Source organism: Procambarus clarkii, chromosome 58 (genome assembly GCF_040958095.1).
Source record: "Procambarus clarkii isolate CNS0578487 chromosome 58, FALCON_Pclarkii_2.0, whole genome shotgun sequence".
NCBI classification, from domain to species: domain Eukaryota; kingdom Metazoa; phylum Arthropoda; class Malacostraca; order Decapoda; family Cambaridae; genus Procambarus; species Procambarus clarkii.
Window position 1 is genome coordinate 21,543,292 of NC_091207.1, and position 20,812 is coordinate 21,564,103.

At 39.8% G+C, this 20,812-nt stretch overlaps 1 protein-coding gene across 6 annotated transcripts in view; it reads left to right on the forward strand.

Annotated features, from left to right (window-relative positions):
- Unc50 (Unc50 RNA binding protein) overlaps positions 1 to 20,812 on the forward strand; it is a 68,548-nt gene extending 47,736 nt beyond the window's left edge. For all 6 annotated transcript variants that reach the window (XM_045757985.2, XM_045757986.2, XM_069306666.1 and 3 more), the window contains exons 5-8: positions 7,476 to 7,596; positions 10,329 to 10,468; positions 13,314 to 13,415; positions 18,373 to 20,812. In XM_045757985.2, the coding sequence (XP_045613941.1) occupies positions 7,476 to 7,596; positions 10,329 to 10,468; positions 13,314 to 13,415; positions 18,373 to 18,509 (500 nt within the window). In that variant the 3' untranslated portion in view covers positions 18,510 to 20,812. The remainder of the gene's footprint in view (positions 1 to 7,475; positions 7,597 to 10,328; positions 10,469 to 13,313; positions 13,416 to 18,372) is intronic.

Consider the following 20,812-nt stretch of genomic DNA (forward strand, 5'->3'; position numbering starts at 1 on the left):
CTTGCGGGGCTTGAACTCTGGCTCTTTGGTCCCGACTCTCAACTGGTGTACAGCTTCCTGAGCCTACTGGGCTCTATCATATCTACATTTGAAACTGTGTATGGAGTCAGCCTCCACCACATCATTGCCTAATGCATTCCATTCGTTAACTACTCTGACACTGAAAGAGTTCTTTCTAACGTCACTGTGGTTTATTTGGATACTCAGTTTCCACCTGTGTCCCCTTGTTCGTGTACCACCCGTGTTAAACAGTTTATCCTTATCCCACCCTGTCAATTCCTCTGAGAATTTTGTGGGGTAACGATCATGTCTCCCCTCACTCTTCTGTCTTCAAGTGCTGTGAGGTGCATTTCACGCTGCCTTTCCTCGCAACTCATGCCTCTTAGTTCTGAGACTAGCCTAGTGGCATACCTCTGAACTTTGTCCAGCTTCGTCTTGTGCTTGACAAGATATGGGGTTCAATCTGGGGCCGCATACTCCAGGATTGGTCTTATATATGTGGTATACAAGGTTCTGAATGACTCCTTTCACAGGTTCCTGAATGCAGTTCTGATGTTAGCCAGCCTTGCATGCGCTGCAGATGTTATTTTTATATGGGCTTCAGGAGATAGGTCTGGTGTGATAGGAACTCCTAGAACTTTCTCTGTCTGTTTCATGACGGACATCATCTCCCATACGGTATCCTGTGTCTGGCCTCCTGTTTCCGATCTCCTGTTTCCACCACTCTGCGGGACTCCACTGGTGACGCCGCGCCACTCTGAGACCTCATCCCCTCACAATGACTCGCTGTCTTCTGTTGCTGAAGTACTACCTTATCCAATGGAGCACCTTCCCTTTCGCTCCTGCCTGCATCTCCAGCTTTTGCACTATCCTCTTGTGTGGTACTGTGTCAAAGGCTTTCTGGCAATCCAAAAATATGCAGTCTGCCCACCCCTCTCTTTCTTGCTTGATTTGTGTTGCCTGGTCGTAGAATTCAATTAATCCTGTGAGGCAGGACTTGAAATTCCTGAACCCATGCTGTTGCTGTGTTACAAAGTTCTTTTGCTCCAGATGTTCCACTATTTTTTTTTTTCTCAAAATCTTCTCCATCAACTTGAATGGGATGCAAGTTAGGGACACTGGCCTGTAGGTCAGTGCCTCTTGTCTCTCCCCCTTCTTATATATTGGGACTACATTAACCTTCTTTCAAATTTTTGACAGTTCGCCTGTTTCCAATGATTTGTTATTCATTATGGAGAGTAGCAGGCACAGTGCTTCTGTTCCTTCCTTTAGTATCCATGGTGAGATACCATCCAGGTCTATAGCTTTTGTCGCATCCAACTCTAGCAAAAGCTTCCTTACATCCCCACTGGTAATCCCAAACTCTTCTAGTGGTGCCTGGTTAACTATTTCCCTCTCTTATCTCTGGAACTTCTTGCTCTAATGTGAAGACCTCCTGGAATGTCTTATTCAGTTCCTCTCACATTTCCTTGTCGTTTGTGGTGAATCTGTCTACCCTATCCTCAGTTTCATTACCTGTTCCATCACTGTTGTTTTTCTCCTTGTGTGGCTATGCAGCAATTTAGGTTGAGTTTTTGCCTTGTTTGCTATGTCATTTTCGTATTGCCCTTCTGCCTCTCTTCTCACCCTGACATATTCATTCCTAGCACTCTGGTATCTTTCTCTGCTCTCAAGTGTTCTGTTATTTCTATAGTTTCTCATCTGCATTTCTTTTTTTCTTTTTTTTCTTTTTGACATATATACAAGAGTTCTTACATTCTTGTACAGCCACTAGCACCCATAGCGTTTTGTGCAAGTCCTTAATCCTAATTTTCACACACACATCCCCAGGAAGCAGCTGTCTAACTTCCAGGTACCTATTTACTGCTAGGTAACAGGGGCATCAGGGTGAAAGAATCTCTGCCCATTTGTTTCCGCATTCCGCCAGGATCAAACCCGGACCCTTCGACTACGAACCCCAAGTGCTGTCCACTCAGCTTTCCATTATCTCCCGCACCACATTTGTCATAATCTTACAACAGTATTGCTTCTAACATTACGTTACATTGTTATGAGACAAACAAGTATATACAATGCAGGTATATACTGCAAGTAACGTGCAGGCAGTGCAAGTTTACAGTCTGTAATCTTGCACTGCCTGCGAGTCTCACCCTCCTTATCTCATGACTGTGAACAAGTAACGTTAGCTTCAGTACTGTAATTGTTATTAATCTTGTAATGTGAGCACAAATTTCAGCAATATAACACCTATTATTAAGACGATTCGACGAAGCTCGTTTTCTGTTTATTAAAACCTTATTGTTTATTATGTAAGGTTGTAATAGCTTAGGTTAGGCTACACTGGGTTAGGTTAGATGGGATCCCAGTGCTTGCTGCCTGAGGGACTCTTGGGGTTCCCCAAATCGTCAGTCATCCCATTTGTGGGGGTTGCATCCTGGGTGGGAACAGTGAGGGGGTTAGTAATGTGACCTTGGAGGAGGGGCTCGATATAAACCTGACGTGTACTCACCTAGTTGTGATTGCGGGGGTTGAGCTTTGACTCTTTGGTCCCGCCTCTCAACAGTAAATCTACTGCTGTACAGACTCCTGAATTTCTCGAGCTTTATTATATCTACATTTCAAACTGTGTATGGAGTCTGCCGCCACCACATCACTTCCTAGTGCATTCCATTTACTAACTACTCTGACACTGAAAAATGTATTTCTAATGTCTCGGTGGGCTTATATGGGTACTCAGCTTCCACCTGTGTTTCCTTGTGCGTGTACCACCCGTGTTAAATAATCCATCCTTGTCTACTCTGTCAATTCCCCTGAGAATTTTGTACGTGGTGATTATGTCTCCCTGAGCTCTTCTGTCTTCTAGCGACGTGAGGCACAGTTCATGCAGCCTTTCCTCGTAACTCATGCCTCTTAGTACTGGGACTAGCCTAGTGACATAACCCTGAACTTTTTTCCAGCTTTGTCTTGTGCTTGACAAGGTACGGGCTCCATGCTGGGGCCGTATACTCCAGGATTGGCCTTACATGTGTGATATACAAGGTTCTGAAAGATTCTTTACACAAGTTTCTGAAGGCAGTTCTGATGTTAGAGAGCCTTGCATACGCCGCTGATGTTATTCTTTTGATGTGAGCTTCAGGAGACAGGTTTGGCGTGATATCAACTCTTAGATCTTTCTTTTTGTCCGTTTCATGAAGGACTTCATCTCCCATTCGGTATCCATTGTCTGGTTTCCTATTTCCACCGCCTCGTTTCATTACTTTACATTTACTTGAGTTGAACTTTAGTACCCATTTGTTGGACCATTCCTTCAGTTTGTCTAGGTCATTTTGTAGCCTCATGGTATCTTCCTCTGTCTTAATCCTCCTCATAATTTTTTACACCATCAGCAAACATTGAGAAGCATAATACATGCCTCACCTTTAAATTCTGCATTCTTCTTGTGTCCTGTATTGTATGTATGTACTTTTCCCCTAAGTAAAAAATAATGATTATACTTTTATTATTGTTAGTGGGTCCCGGTAGTCAACCCGTCCTCGACTCAAGTCCATTACATCCAGCGGTCGACCCCACAGACGCATTCATAAATTTTAATATGCTGTTCATGCAAAACGGGAATTTTCTCAAGTATAAATTAATATTATAATATATTAGCATATTGTGCATATATAGGCATAGGTTAGGTGTTTAGGTTCTGTTGGCGATTATTTGTATTTGTAGTACGTGGGTGAAGCATTTATAGCGTTGTGATTCGAACAAAATTCGTCAGTGAAGCACTTGTTCCGGATATGTTTGAACGTCAGCAGTTATGAGTCGTGTGTAAACCGCTTTTCATTCATAAACAGGGAGTTTGGCGGGTGCATGGAATCACTTTTGGATCTTTGTTTGGAGGACGGGCTGTGGTAGTGCAGCCTGGTTCGTTCTCGACATTCAGTCGAGAATTCCGGGTTCGAATTCCAGGCAGGAGAGAAATCAGCCGACCTCATATACAAAGACCAAAAGTCATGCACCCGCCAAACCCCCTGTTTTATACATATAACGCGGTTTACACACAATTTACAACTGATGACGTCCGAACACTTTTGGAACAAGTGCTTTGCTGACGACTTTTGTTCCAATTACAACGCTGTAAATGCTTCACCCACGTACACAAATAATCGCCAACAGAACCTAAACATCTAACTTAACCAGTGCCTAAATCAGCACATATGCTAATATATAACAATATTAATTTATATTTGAGAAAAATTTTGTTTAGAATGAACAGAATGTTAAAATGGATGAATGTGTCTTTGGGGTCGACCGCTGGATAGAATGGACTTAGTTCGAGGACGGGTTCGGGACGCTGACGACTTTTGTTCGAACCACAACGCTGTAAATGTATTACAAATACAAATAATCGCCAACACGTACTACAACATACAAATAAGCGCCAACAGAACCTAACCAATGACAAAATTCCAATTATTAAAATTTATGAATGCGTCTGTAACGTTCGATTATGTTACGTTATTGGGTAGATTAGATAGTGTTTAGTAGGTTTTGATATTTATTTTGTAGTCTTAGTTACAGCAGTCGGTTGTTGGCAGTGTCGTAGACGTTGAGACGAAACTTGGATCAGAGCAGAGAGCTAAGTGAGGCCGAAGTCGCGGAGCTCTATGTGGGAGAGCGTGGCAACCCGAGCTTGCTCAACCCCCGCAAGCACAACTTGTTGAATACAGATTATATTGAAGTCTGACTTTTGGAGTGACCATTGTATATTTTTCCAAAAGTGCAGTAGTTGTCATTAAGTGGATGGACAGCGATATCAGATATTTACAGTTTTAGTATTTGTAGAGTTGCAGCCCCGCTCCTGTGCCTGGTAAGTCCGCTACGGGCTCACTATAGCCCGTACTGCTTGGAACTTTTTGTTCCCAGTAGCTGAATCTATAACAACAACAGTATTTGTGTTGGCCTACATATGAAGGAGCGCTTTCTCCCTAACCGTTCTGATGACACTTGCGTTGTGATCTTAGGATTGGTATTTGGTAAGCCATCTCGCCTGTAATCAGGAGTGCAACCTGTTTCAAGGGATATCGTCTATGCTGGCAGAGCAGGTAAGTTGAAGTAAAGTTTATATTTCTGCACTTTGCTTTGAGAATGGGACAATATCTAGTCTACATTGCCTTGGACCTCATAATGTTAAAATTCCGACTAGAAGTGAAGTTGAGCACAAAACCTGCAGCGTGGGAATTGCGATCTTATGCAGCTTGCTATGGTATGATACCCGAATTGACCGGAGGGCCACAAATACTATCCTCCTCCACGAGCGCAGGAAGCTGGCGGCTTGTCAAAGGGCCCCCTATTTACCCTGATGATATTTTCTTATCTGTATTTTAAAACTCAGCTGAATTTTGGCGTTTACAGCTTCAGCGGGAAGGCGGTCCCACGGGTTTACAACCCTATGGGTGAAAAAGCATCTCCTGTTTCCTGTCCTGCATGGGGCTTGGTGAGCTTGAACCTGTTGCGCCTTGTTCGTTTTACAACTGATCTTTTGAAGAAAGTGTTGGGATCTACATCGTCAAAATTGTTTAGTATTTTGAAGGTTTTTATGAGATCCGCCCTGTCATGCCTGGTCTGCAGTGGTGTTAGCCCTGTGGCCCTCAACCGTTCCTGATGCAAGAGATGACTAAGCTCTGGTATGATTTTTGTTGCCCGGTGTTGCACCTTCTCCAGGGCAGATATGTCTTTCTGAAGATGTCTCCATGCCTAGATGCAATAATCCAGGTGGGTGCGCACCAGAGACTTATACAATTGAACGACTACTTTCTTTTCCTTGAAGATAAAGGTAGCTTGATTATCCCCAGAGTTTGGTTCGCTTTTTTTTTTACTGCCGCTCCCACTTGTGCAACTTTTAGTGAATGATGGATTCTGATTCCAAGGTCCTTTTCTTCATCTATCTGCTGTAAGGTAATGCTGTCAATTTGGTAGTTGTGACTTGGATTGTTATGCCCCACATGCAAGGTCATGCATTTATCGACATTAAAGAGCATTTGCCAGTCATCTGACCATTTATAGAGTTCATGTAGATCTCTTTGTAAGGTCTGAATATCACTTACTTCCCACTTTACCATAGATCTTAGTGTCATCTGCAGATTTTATGGTGATTTATAATACTGTATTCTCATCTTTGTCATTGTTGTATACTACAAACAGGGTTGACCCCAAAATTTACCCTGTGGGACCACAGTCAAATTCATTCCCGTTTAGCACGACCCTTTGTTTTCTGTTTTATCCATTCTAGTATTCTCCCATTTATTCCATGTGCCTGTAATGTCCTTGTGGTCTCCCATTGTCAAACGTTTTAACAAAGTCCATGTAAGCTACATCTACCGGAAGTCATTTTGTCTGAATAGCTGGTTACCGTTTCCGGAAATGTGAGCAGGTTAGTGAGGCAGGATCTATTTTTAGCAAACCCATGTTGCGTTGATTTTACAAGATTGTTCTCTGTGAGATGTATTGTTCCCTCTATTATGATTCTCTCAATGAGCTTCCAAATGTGCGATGTCAAGCTGATCGGGCGGTAGTTTTCTGCCGAGCTTTTTCTGCCTTTTTTTATTTTAATTGAGCGTAACATTTGCATATTTCCAACCCAGGGGGATTATCCTTTGGTTCAGGGATTTTCTGAAAAGTTGTTTTAGTGGTATTCATGATGCATTTGCCACTTCCTTTACGACTTTGGATTGAACTCCATCCACACCTGGGGCTTTTGAGTCTTTTAGTTTGTCAATGCTCTTCCTGATTGTGTCACATGTAGTGGGTATATCCCTTAATTCATTCTCTTCACCTCCTTCAAACATTTGTGTGAGTGATGGGATGTCGTTCAATCTTTCTAGTGTGAACACTGATGTAAAGTATTCATTCAGAGTGTTTGCTGCCCTTTTATCATCCAAAATAACTTGGGTAGTCTCACTTTTTAGGGGTCCTTCAGAGTCCTTTGTTTTGGTTTTACTACGTATATATGCATAGAATAATTTTGGATCTTCCTTGGATGATCTTTGGATACACAGAAGATTTTTTCAGGAATGTATTTGAATGAATGAATGTATGAATGGTGATGCAGCACTGGGAGCCACCCTGTTCTCATTGTATAAACATCTCCGCGTGTTGGTAGTTTTGGTGGCTTCACATGGTTCCAATTTTAGTTTCTTTCAGGTCAAAATGTTGTGCTTTCACTACACCAACCATACAGCTGAGTGGTAGTGAAATGGATTTGTTAAGGAGAATAGTGACACTTAAGGACTGCAGTGATGATGAAACATGTCTGATGAGCCAGAAAGAGCACACTAAATTATTACTCTGCACAGTATTTTTGTTTCATGTTAACTCTCTGCATATACATTATAGTAATCTTACTGTATGTCTTATGTTAATTGCTTAAATGACTTAAAATGTGATTTTTGTAAATGTATTTGTACAGCCTTATATTTTTATTTCAGTAACTTCAGTTGGATTTGCACTGGTGCTGAAATTAAGCTTCAGTAGTTTCCTGAGGTTCCTGGTGTACACGGTGTGTGTGGATACTCTGGCTGCTGGGGTCATAGTTGCTACCATCCTCTGGTGAGTTAATCTTCCTCCCGACCTTCATTCATTCCCTTCCTTTTATGGTAATTACTCTCGCTGTTCTATCTGTCACCTGTGTGCAGTTTTGTGTATCATAATTTTATGTCGCGAAACACTATGGGTGCTAGTGGTTTTACACGAATGTAAAATCAACTTCATTTCTATGTTCTCTCTTAACCCCCAATGTACCTTCTTGTATATGAATAAATGTGCTATCTTGCTGCTCTCATACTGTATATATGAGAGCCTTAAGGGCCTGCAGGCCACAGTTATGCCAGCATTACTGTGTGACACTGGTCCTGCTGTTGATGCAGTTTCCCTCGTGTATAATACTTATAAGTCACTGGAGACAGTGTCATCCAGTGAAAATAGACCGTTGCTCAATTGTCTGTTGGCAAGCACTAGCCCTTCCAGAATTCCCAGTGATGTCATATTTGTGAATGAAAATGAGAATTCTGGATTAATCTTAACCACCAAGCTGCAAAACCTTTCCCAACACAGGGTACACTGGTTTATTCCAACCCGTTCTCGCAAATTTAATAAGTCAATATTGACTTATTAAATATGTGCATAGGTGACATACTTAACATAATAGTTTCCCCTGAAAAGCTTCATAGAAAACACCGACCTTACCTAACCTACTTAGTATGTTAAGATAAGCATCTTATTGCTTCGTAATTACAATTATTACCTAACCTATACCTATAATAGGTTAAGTAACAATTGTAATTACGAAGCTATAAGATGCTTATTTTAACATACTAAGTAGGTTAGGTAAGGTCGGTGTTTTCTATGAAGCTTTTCAAGGGGAAACTACTATGTTTAGTATGTCACCTATGCACGCAACTAATAAGTCAATATTGACTTATTAAATTTGCGAGAACGGGTTGTTTATTCCCTCCATACATACAGTCTGAAATCCCCACAGAGTCAGGCTGTTCAAGTTCAAGTTCAAGTACAGTATGTTTATTCTTTCTTGTCTCAATAAACATACATGAACTTTAACAACTTGAACAGCCTGACTCTGTGGGGATTTGGTAAGCAGGAGATAGGTTGTTAAAAGTTTATTGACTGTCATATCAATGTATATCTAGCACTGCTAAACTAACCTCAATTGATGTATCCACACATTTATTATAGGCATTTATAATAAGCTCTAAAAACTGTTTACTTTTTTATTTTGATTATGTTTATTATAAAACACCTTGTTAACTATACCATACTTCCTAGAGGGCTGTAACAGAACCCTTGGCCATCATATGAGAAACAAATATCATTTTGATATTCAAGAGCATGACTTAACCAAAACAAAAATGCTCTGCAAATCAAGGATCTCAAACTACTGAATGACCTCAGTAATGAGATTAAAAATTGTACTTTTCCCTACACAGTTTAAAAGACATACTAAGAACTACTTTACTCTTCTTAGTGTGTCTTCTTTAAGAGACACTATGAAGAGTGTCCTAGTGTCATCAAAGACACTAAACACTTCTTGTGTCTTGTGCAGCCAGTCTCAAATCCAAGCGAAGGAGAATTCAGCAAATTCAATTTTAATAACTAAAAGGATTAACTGGGAACAAATAAACCAAGACCTCACAGAAATATGCTGGCAAAGACAGCTAGATAATGCAAACTTAAACCAGTGCCTTGAGAAAATAGGCACAGTAGCACAAGTATATATACAAGAGTTCATTCATTCTTGTACAGCCACTAGCACACATAGCGTTTCAGGCAAGTTCTTAATCTTAATATTCCCTTGAATACGACTCCACTAAATCGTTTAACATGAAACGCCAAACTAGAAGACCAGAGTCTTTAACATGCATTCCATGCAAGATATTAGAAAAAGTCATCAGAAAAAGTATTGTAGAATATTTGGAAAAACAAATTTGATAAAAAAGGCCCATCGTGGCTTCAGAGAGGCAAAATCATGCTTAGCAGACTTGATTGAATTTTATGACAGGGTCACCAAAATAAAACACAAGAAAGAAGGATGGGTAGACTGCATCTCTCTAGACTGCCAAAAAGCTTTGATACAGGTTCCTCACAAATGACTAATAAACAATATGGAGAAACAAGGGGAAATAACAGGAAATGCACTGGGCTTCATATGGGAGTACTTGACAAACAGGAAACCACAGATTTCAGAGATATATACTCGGAGAGTATATATCTCTGACATATACTCGGAGAGTATATATCTCTGACATATACTCGGAGAGTATATATCAGGCTGAAGTGGAGTGGAAAGTGGTGTTCCATAGCAATGGTCCTAGAATAGAGCCCTGTTTTTAATTTGTGTAAATAACCTCGCAGAGGGAGTGAGCTCATATATGTCACAAAAAGGTGGCTTGCTTGGTTTGGGATTTCACTTTCTATTATTTGGATCCTTGCTGATTGTTTTGGCTTGCCCAATGTTCTGATGGCCTTTTCTTGGTTAAAGAAATCTAGTATACCCTTCTCCTTGTGCCTCTTTAGAGGGAGGGGAGGGTCAGGTTTTGTCCTCTGTTTCCAAAGAGGCTTACAATAACTTGTAAGAGCCTGGGGTGGATTGAACTATATTCAGTTAAAATAAACCCACAAAGGACCCTCCTAAAAGGGTCCACCTTTATAGTCAACATTGGTTTTATGCAGTCCTGTGTTACGTTAGTTCTCTATTGGACATCTTGTGATAGGCATTTACATAAGCTATGCATAATATATATTAACATGGTATTCTTGCATTACAGGAGTATAACAAACCACTACATGATAAAGCCAACTTGTCGTGATCAAGATGTGGAGTGGGGTTATGCATTTGATGTCCACCTCAATGCATATTTTCCCCCGCTTATCATTCTTCACTTTTTTCAGCTTTTCTTTTATCATGGTAAGCTTTAGCTGTGGATAATATGTATTAGTAAGATTATTAATGACTTTTCTTTGGGGGGGAGCCCCTCTGGCTATCTGGAGCTATCGGACTGATATGCGATATATTAGTGTGGGGCATCAGTCAATTGGAGTTCAGCCTACTGGGGACCATAAGTTAGAACCTGGCCCCCTCAGAGAGGTAAAGGGAGCAATGGCCTGTGGAAACCCCCCTTATACTTGGGGGCATTCCATATCTGCCATCGACCGGGGTTATCACCCAGAAGGGTAGGCATAACAAAACAGACCCTCACATGGTAAGAAAATTGCAACCAAAGATCAAACAAAGGGACAAAACTCTCCCAACCTAAAGAACAAGTAAACATCACACACTGCTGCTGGTGCAGGAGGTCCAGGGCTCCCCCCCCCCTCCCTATCCCAGGGAGGGGAGGGCTGCGTGGACAAGCAGTGTGGCGGCGGTGTGTGACGTTTGCTTGTTTGCTTGTTCTTTAGGTTGGGAGAGTTCTGCCTCTCTGTTCGGTCTTCAGTTGCAATTTTCTTACCATGTGGGGGTCTGTTTTGTTATGTCTACCTTTCTGGGTGCTAACCCCAGTCGATGGCAGACATGGAATGCCCCCCAAGTAATATGGGGGTTTCCATAGGCTATTGCTCCCTTTGTATCTTTGATGGGGGGGGGGGGGCAGGTTCTGAGTCATGGTCCCCGGTAGGCTAAACTTCAATTGATTGATGCCCCAGACTAATATATCGCATATCAGTCTGATGGCTCCAGGGAGTCGGAGGGGCTCCCCATAGAAAATGGCGTTTCATTACATTCAACCCTGGTTTGTTATTTGCAAAAATATTGAAAATTATTGCATATGTGATCTTGTGATCCTGTGGTCCTGGGTTCGATCCCAGGCGCCGGCGAGAAACAAAGGGCAGAGTTTCTTTCACCCTATGCCCCTGTTACCTAGCAGTAAAATAGGTACCTGGGTGTTAGCCAGCTGTCACGGGCTGCTTCCTGGGGGTGGAGGCCTTGTCGAGGACCGGGGCGCGGGGACACTAAAAAAGCCCCGAAATCATCTCAAGATAACCTCAAGATGTAATACAGTACAACAAAATCTTGAAAACGTGGGATTTAGTTATGAAGGTGTAACCACATAGTACAAGAAAAACTAATTCTGAGTGTTTTGACGTATTACTGTAATACATCAAAGAATAGTATAAATACAGGTCACAAATGCCCTTAGAATTATTAGTCACTTTTCATGTACAGTAGTTATTTATGCTTTGTTACACATATTTTATGTTTTCTTTGAAGAATTAAGTGTTTAGAAAGTGTAACATAGGTATAGCTACACTGTACTGTATAGTAATGGGAAAAGATGGATTTGAGAAGAATGAGTATACTGTAGTAGCAGTAGTTGGCATCCATCAGTCTTGGGAGACTATGGGGTTGCGTTCTGGTTGTCAGTCTGGAGTAGCCTCTCCAGGGCACAAAGCCAGGGTAGATTTATACGGGTAAAAGCTGTCACCCATGCAGTAGGTACCCCCTCTCCATGGCGCCAAAAGTCTCCAATGGAAAGGCAAATACCAATACGATTAGTTCTAATTCATACTGTACTGACATAGTATAGTATGTGGGCCCAGTAAAGATAATACAGTGCAGCATGTGGTCAAGGTAAAGTGTGCACAGTATGGTATGTGGGGCCAAGTAAGGAAAGAAGAAAGGAGAACCAACACTACTGTGGATTAACCCTTCAGCTGCACATCATATATGATGGGTACCTAAATATGTTCAGACTGCACATCACATCATATGATGTAGTAGGAAACTACCTAAAATGTTAAAGTCTTACACAGGACTAGGTGAGTACATGGGGCTCACAGTTGCTTCCTCAAGCCTCCAGTAACACACCCCCCATTTTGGAAAAATCCCGAGTCAACTTTCCTTCTAGGGCCTTAGTAAAAAAAATGAAGACCATATCTGGCAACATCACCATCCAGTGGGTGAACATGCAGGGCGGCCATACTAAGAACCACTGAACTTTTATCAATAGCAAATGAGTGATTACCATTATATATTTGAGGCAAAATGTGTGCTATGTCCACTAATAAGATTTAGGCTTATATAATGTGTACAGTATATATATACAGGTATATACTGTACACATATTTCTGTACATACTTATATTTTAAGTTATACCTAATGGACCCCATCTTTAACACATCAGAACAATTTTTTAGAAACAAAAATCTATATAAATAAAGTGAAAAACAATTAAAATAAATTGACAAAGTTATTCCCATGTGGCACCTCACCTCATTTATACTTAAAAAAAAAAAAAAAAAAATCTCCAGCCCACTGTGGCTAAACCATAAGAGATATAGAAGTTTTCATTTGGATTTTTTCTTCCCGGATGCTAATTAACGATGTAAAAAAAAAATTGAGGGTAATTTATTTTATGCGCACCTGAATGTTGCATGCTAAAATCGCTGGATCAGCCGAAGCGTTGATAGGGCAGTCAGAAAATTGTACAAGGACAAAAAAAATCATTGTTTGCAGTACAGTAAATAATTTGTAGTTTTTCATATGTAAATTTGAGGTATTCTGTCATAAATCTTAGCAATATGATTACCTTAGACATTTCCTACACAAAAATTATAGTGACCCTTTAATGTATTTAAAAGAGATTGCACATGGTTTTTTGTTTGTCAAAATATGTTTACTTGTTTTTTTTCTCTGTAATATGAGTGTGGTGATGCGGCACATCCTCCAGATGCCTTGAATCACATGGCTCGAGGTATCTAGTTCACACACATGCCTGAAAAACAATATTAATATTTTTGTATCTGTTTCATTGCAGTTTTCATCAGCCAGGAGTGGTTTGTCTCGATACTCTTCGGCAATTTGTTGTGGCTCTTTGCCATTGGCTACTACATTTACATCACATTCTTAGGTTACAGTGGTGAGTTACTTCTTAATCTTTAGTGTATGTTATTACTTATTTGTTAACATGTGTTTGTACTTATGGGAAAAGAATTGTGCCTAAGGTATCTCATATTCTTTATGCAGTGTATTTGATATAAAATTACTTTTAGCTCAGGGATTTTGGCTCATGCTACCCTTGAGTTTATTCCAGCTATCTACAATTTGTTAGCATAAAAATATTATTTCTTCTATAGTATTTCTTAACGAGCTCATTCTGCCACTTCCTCTTGTGTTCCTTGGACAAGATCATGGCTGGTATACACTATCTACACTGAAGATTTCTTAAATAAGCCAGTAGTGACTGTTAAAGAGGGTCTGTTCATAAACTCATCACCATATGAAACACCTTCTCCAACATCACAGGGGGACCTTGGAGGTAATATTTGTTTAAATACCAACTACCTCATGGTGCACCTTTGTTGCTTCTCACTAGGTGGTAGCACCTTTCATACCTTCAACTCCACATATTTGACCTGTCTCTTGTACAGTACAATCTTGATAATCTGAATCATATTGTTTATATGAAAATTTAGATTACTAAATTTTCTGAGCAGAGGGCTCTTAGTTGCTCATTTCACAAACACCTGTGCTACCCCCTCAGAGGTAGTGTAATATCTATCTGGAGTTAGTGTGGCCTCTGAACTCCAAATAAAATTTTGAGTTCCAAGAGATTTGGATGCCTAGCAGTGTCTCTAGGCTAGAGACCAGGCATTGGTAGTGCTGGGCAAGTTTAGCTTTCTAGTAAATTTCTCAAAATCCCAGCTTCAGCTTTTACAGAGCCTTATGTGGTTGCACTTATTGTGGGACACCAAGGCAGTCCTGCAATAATGCTCTTTCCTGGAGGTTTTCTTTGGTCATCTAGAATTCTGCCTTAACTTTGGTGTTTCAGACATCTGTCACATTTGAAGCTCAGAGAGCCTTGTTGACAGGCTCGACTTTGCCTGTGTAGTTTATACCCTGGCCTACATCTAGTTGTGGAAACTCAACTGGTCTCTTCCCTTTGATCTTGAAAAGCCTGCTTATTGAGATGTTTCTGATGGCAGGTTTTCAGGTTAGTCTGATGGAGGCATTCTCCCCCAATCTTTTGAGCTCTTCACTGACACATCCCACCATGTTTGGAGTTTTGCCTCCAATGTTCACCATGTAGGTCAAGCTCAGTGGCCTCTGACTTTGGCTCTGTTTCATATTTGCAGGAATTGGTAGTACAGTAATTTTTCTCTGGAGATGTCAGCTCTCCCAATAGGTTATGTTTTTCATTCTAGCAACAGTTAGTGATGCATTTTCTCAATAAGGCAGGCTTCAGTCACGCTCCTCCTCTATGGCTCCTCCCGAGTTACCTTTGTCTTTTGATTGGGTGTTGGTCTTTCTTTCTTTTGTCCTTTTGGTTCTCTGTCGCCCTTTGGTTCATGATACCTTTTTCAAGGCTCTGTTTTCAGTGGTCCTCACTTTCGGTTGTTGGGTTGGGGATCAAGGCTCTGTTTTCAGTGGTCCTCACTTTCGGTTGTTGGGTTGGGGATCTTCGTGCACTCTAGAAGCAGGGATTCTGTTCCTTTGGCCATGGCAGGCAGTTCTTCATTTGCAGCGTTCTCCTTTACTGCTAAAGAACAAGATGGCTGGCTTCCAGAGAGGTCCTTTGGTGTGTGTTCATTCGTGAAGGCATTCTTTGCTGTGCCTGATTGTGGCTGTTTGTTGCTACCTGTGTGCCACTTGGACTACTTTTGGGGGGCTATGTTTGTTGCTCCTATTTCCTAGATCCCCTGTTCCAAGGCTTGTTTATCTGAGGTTGTCTGCAATGTCTTTAATCTAGGTAGCCTGTGATCTACCCTTGGGCCCATGATGTTCAAAAGTTTTGGGCTCTAACTGCAGTGCTTTCTAATGTCTTTGGCTGATATCAAGACTGGGGTTTTTCGGGTGTGTTACCTAATCAGTGTTCCTGGTCCTAGTTGGTCTTATGTTGCTCTTTGCCAGGTCTCACATCCTCGGATCTTTTCTTTGTGAGTCCAAGTCTTCTCTCTCCAACTGGTATGTACTGGTGCCCTTTCCTTATTCTCTGTGATTAGTTAGTAACAGGGAGCCACTGTTCAGCTCCTCAATGGCTTCTTGGTCCCTTCCCTTCCCCCTCCTTTTCCAGGTGTGGCATGGGAGCCGGCAGCTCCCAGGGTGCTGTCACTTGGCAGTGACTAGTTGTAACTAGAGGGTGGGTCCAAACTAACTATTGGGTGGATTATTTGCAGAGTCATTTGCTGCTTTATTTCTCTTTTCTATGAACCTTGCAGTTGTCTGTTTTGATTTGCTTACTTTCTGAATGTCTCCTTTGGTGAGTGTGATCTCAAAGAATCCCATGCCCCCTGTGCCTTTGTGAAGGGGCTAGATTCTTGCTCTGGTCTCTGGTAGGCTGTTTAGGATTCCTGGGGCTGATGTGACTCGTGTGTGCAGCTATCTCTTTGGGAATAATTATAGGAAGCCATTGAGGCCTAACCAGAAAGAGGCTTTGGTGTATATTCAGCACTGGGTTTATTCCCCTCCAGCCTGCTCATTCTCCTGAGTCATCTTGGCCTTTGGACAAGGTTTTGTATTTTCTCTCCTTTTCTTTGTTGTCTGTTGCCTCTTCAATCTGGGAGCGTCCCTTCAAAGCTTTGTTTTTGTTGGCCCTTGCTTCCAGATGTCAGGTTTGAGAGATTCACACTTTCCTCCGGAAGGGGAGTTTTGCTCTTTTGGTCTTGGAGTTACATGTATTTTCTTCTCTTAAAGGCCTCTCCTTCCTTTCTGGCTAAGAATGAGACTGTTATCTGTTAGTTTTTGAAGGGGTTTTTGGTGCCTGATGGTTGGTTCAGCCTGGGTGCATAATTTATTTTGGTTGTGACCATTTGCTATAACCTCCGCTCTGCTAATGGTGCACAGGAATATACTCATATACTCTGTGGGTTCCTCATCCATGGTTCCTTATGCTAGGGCCCATTTTTCTCAGGTTGACTGCAGTGTCATCAAGTTTAGCCAGTCTGTGATCAACTCTCTGGCACATTATGTTCATAAGTTTACACCTCTATCCACATTTTTTTCGGTTTTGGGGTATTGGCGGTTCAACAGTGCCGAGACCTCATTACTTAGTGAATGTTTTTGGACTACACTGAGCTTGTGTGGTTTTGGGGGTTATTAACTCGTCACTAATTCCCCCCTTTCATGGGCAAGTACCCTTTTTCCTTTTCTCCGTAGTGACTTAGCACAAAGGAGTCACCAATAGGAGCCCTCTTAGAATACCAGCTTTGAATGTAGTAAAATGCTTCTTTCTAATAGACCCTTGGGACCCTCCATTCTCCATTCAGGGGACTTCAGTGTTCTGTCTTCCTGGCTAAACTAATTACAGTACTGTAATTTGTTTTGCCAGGGACTTAAAGCTTATATCGAGCCCCCTCCCCCAAGGTTGAGCTGCTGACCTTCCCCAGGATGCAATCCTATACAGTAATAGTTGACTAACTCCCAAGTTCCTATTACTTGCTAGGTCAACAAGAGGCATTAGATGAAAGGAAACACGCCCAACCATTTCTGTCCAACCTCGGATATGAACCCAGGATTCCTGATTGTGAATCGTGAATGAAGAGATTGAGAGATTTATGGCTGGGGGATGAATGCAGGTGTGCATCATGGTTTGATTTTCTTTGCTTTCATTTATCATTATGTTTTTATGTTTTAGTTTGTTATCACTCTCGCTTGTCAAAGCTCGTGTTCCTGGAAACGACTTCTAAAACTCCTTATTGACCTGTTATCATAATTACTAACTACAGGATTCATTAATTAAAAACCACTGTTTATAAAAGGATGAAACACCAGTTTACTCTGTGGAATGCACAAATAAACAAAGTACAGTACAATCAAGATTAACAATTAAATGATTATGGGCTTATGACCACTGACACACAAATATATATACAACTTAGTAATAAATCATATGAATACCAGACTCATTGCAAAATACACAACCTCAAGCAAGTAACAAACACTACTTCACTTCAGCTGGGACATCCAGTCTATTCCACCAACCACCTGCGACTACTCAACATTCGCTCCGACTGACAGAGTGAGCTCTCAGACACACTGTAGCCAAGAACCTCTAAATAATAATCCAAAAGCCACACTTCCTCACTGTGATAACACTGCCATACATGTATTAACATAAGTATGACACACATTAGACATACCTGAAAACATTATACTCATATATGTAATTATACTTCCTACTCTGAAAATAATAGACATTCAGTGACACGCACAGCTGGTACCACTGACGCTCACACGAACCCATCTTGTCAAATACCCGTCCAACACCAGTGACCACTCGTCACCACTCCATTAACCAACTCTTGTACAGTATAATATAGCAATGTATTATAATATCATAACTGCAATACAATCATATAAAATAAATAACATAACATAGCACTATGAAATGAAGCCAAAAATATGGACAACTGTAATACATACCTAATTTGAGGTCCAATGAAAAGTATAATATTTATAAATTGCATAGTTAGGAACCAGGTAAATACGTGGGTCATAACATAGTTCACCCACTTTTCTGGTGTCCTTCGCTTGGTTAAGTTGATCCCCTGGTCCTTGTGCCTCTTCTGAGAGGGCCAGGTTTTTGCCTTTGGATCTGGTACTGTAGGCTTAAAATTATTTGCAAAGGCCTGATGTGGATTAAATTGGATGGCATTTCATTACATTCATTGATGACTTGTTTTACTTGTTCAGTGATATTCTTAAATCTGCCCGAAACGCTGCACGTACTAGTGGCTTTACAAGACTGTAATTACCATATTATGTATCCTCACATTCCCAATGTACCTTCTTGTATATGCATAAATAAATAAATAAATAAATAAATAAATTTGTCAATTTAATATGCTATGTAATTTACTGACTTAACTCTTTTTCAGCATTACCCATTTTGCATCGGCCAAAAGTGTTCCTGTACGCTCTTCCTGTGCTGATGGTGTTGCTGCTGGTGAGCTTGGTGGTGCGAGTCAACCTTTGTAATGTGCTCATGAACTTCTATCACTACCGTGTGCTCTGAGTCACCAACTTGTCTCCATCTTAGAAGAATTTTTTTTCTTTGTACACAGTTCTATATTATGTTATATTCAACATACTAGTTATAATTATGGCTGAATACTATTGTCTTTGCTTACTTAATTTTCCTGATAGCAAACCATATAGTTAGCTCCTTGTGGAAGTTCACTTTGCAATGAAACACTGAACATTGTGCCAGTTTTATCATCTCTTGTGTGGAAGCTTGATATATTTTGTATAGAGAATGAACTTGAATTGTATTTATTATTAGAATGTACAGTGATAAAGTAATTATATTTAGAAGATCCTGAATAATTGATAAGATTTGTTTTCTTTATTTACATAAAGAATGTGTTGCATTCTTACAAGGTGTAAGAATACATTATGGGTAATGTTTTAAGCTAGATGTAGTAATAAATATAAAAGTTACGTTACAGTATGACTATTGATCAAATAATTTCAAGTGCTTACTTATGAAAATTAAAGTTTTCAAAACAATTCTATATTTAATCATTATTCTGTTTTCTTAGCAACTTAGGCATTTTGGCAGTCTCCATCGTCCCTCTGTTTTAATGTCTTTCTTATGTACGTTTGCTGAAGAAATGCTCACCATTTCCACACATTCTTGAATTTCTGTAAAAAGTAGCATTTGCTTTGATTTTATGATAGCAAACTGCCAAATAGTAAACTTGAAAAGTAATAAAAACTGCCTTTAGTAAACTTGAAAAGACTTGCATAGTTTTTTAAGATGTAAAGATGGTGTTAAAGACTGAGAAGCAGCACTTCAGTATTTGTTGAACATTGTGTCAAAAATTTTTTTTCATTTGGTTAAAGATTTTTCAAACTAGAAATTAGCTCATTAAAATCAACATGCTGTATTACGAGGTACTGTATTTATTTAAATCTCATGTTTATTAAACAGCACTTTATGGTACTGTACCTTTATATATAAGATCAATGCACTCATCACATACTTTTGTGTAAATATTGGCACCACAATATATAATGAAAGGAGGTTTCTTGGTTTATAAATCATTGATAAACAGCATCATCCAAATCCTTGTGATTTAAAATATTTCTATTTCGTCCCTTCATTTTCCATGAGTGCTCTCCATTTTATTCTCCAAATTTAAGATTTATTTTTGTTTGTGTGTGTGTGTGTCAGATACAGCACTAGTAAAAATGCCATATTCATTTACAATCCTCTTGCTTCCCAATCCTCGATCACATTTCTCTAACAACTCGGCCATCTTATTCATGGTAAGGAAGTTCCGCTGACCCTTGTCTGATGTCTGTAATGTACAGACATCAGACATGGTATACATCAGACAAGGTATGCCATAAGACATGGTTTCAATTCACCAATAATGATATACAGTATCAGAAGAAAAGCCACCAAAAATGCTTGACTAATAAGAGTTCAGATTACACTCAAACAATGAAAACATTTGATCAGAATGTGTACCCTCTAAGTAGGTCTAGATGCCTCAGGAAAATGGTACATAAAAAAAAAAAAGAATATCTAAAATTCATAGTACAATACTAATCATGCTTAGCAAAACATCTATAAAAGATAATATCATTTTGAATAATACTGTACAGGGTATTAAAAAAATTGTAAAAATACTAAAAAAAATATAACCAATAGAAACTATTTTCCGTGAAGAACTGACAATTCGGGTTTCACTGCATTATCCTTCAGAATTCCGGATATTTTATATTTGAATTTAGAAGAGGGAACCAGTGAGTGAATTTGATCCTTTGGCTTTGTTTGATGAAAGTTCTGGATTTTTGAGGATGCACTGTAGTGTATGTTAGATTAGGTTGGCTGTTAACATGGTTGTCTTGACAGACTGACTCTATACCAGCTTATGTGAATTATTGACAAAAAACTTACTTTATTGTTCAAGTAAAAATTTTTATATGAACATAAACATGTTCTGCCAATAAAGGAATTCAACAAAGCACTGTCTTACTTTTTAAAAAATTTCATTATCTCAAAAACTATGTCTTTTAAATTATTCATTGTTCATTGCCAGTTGCAAGGCTTATGATTATCATAATTATTTCTCAGATGACTAATATTTATAATTTGAATTTTTCATAATTTTTTCTTTTGTACTGTGAAATATTTTAGCCCTTTAGAGTCTAGAAAGTAAAATATTACTTTAACAAATTCGTACAAATGATTCTAAAAAGCACTTGTGTACCAAAGTTTTCCTTATGCCTCCTTTAGTGTACTGCCTTATTCAGTTTGTCAATTATGATATCTTGGATTCTTTAGGAATAAAGAATTTATGAAACATG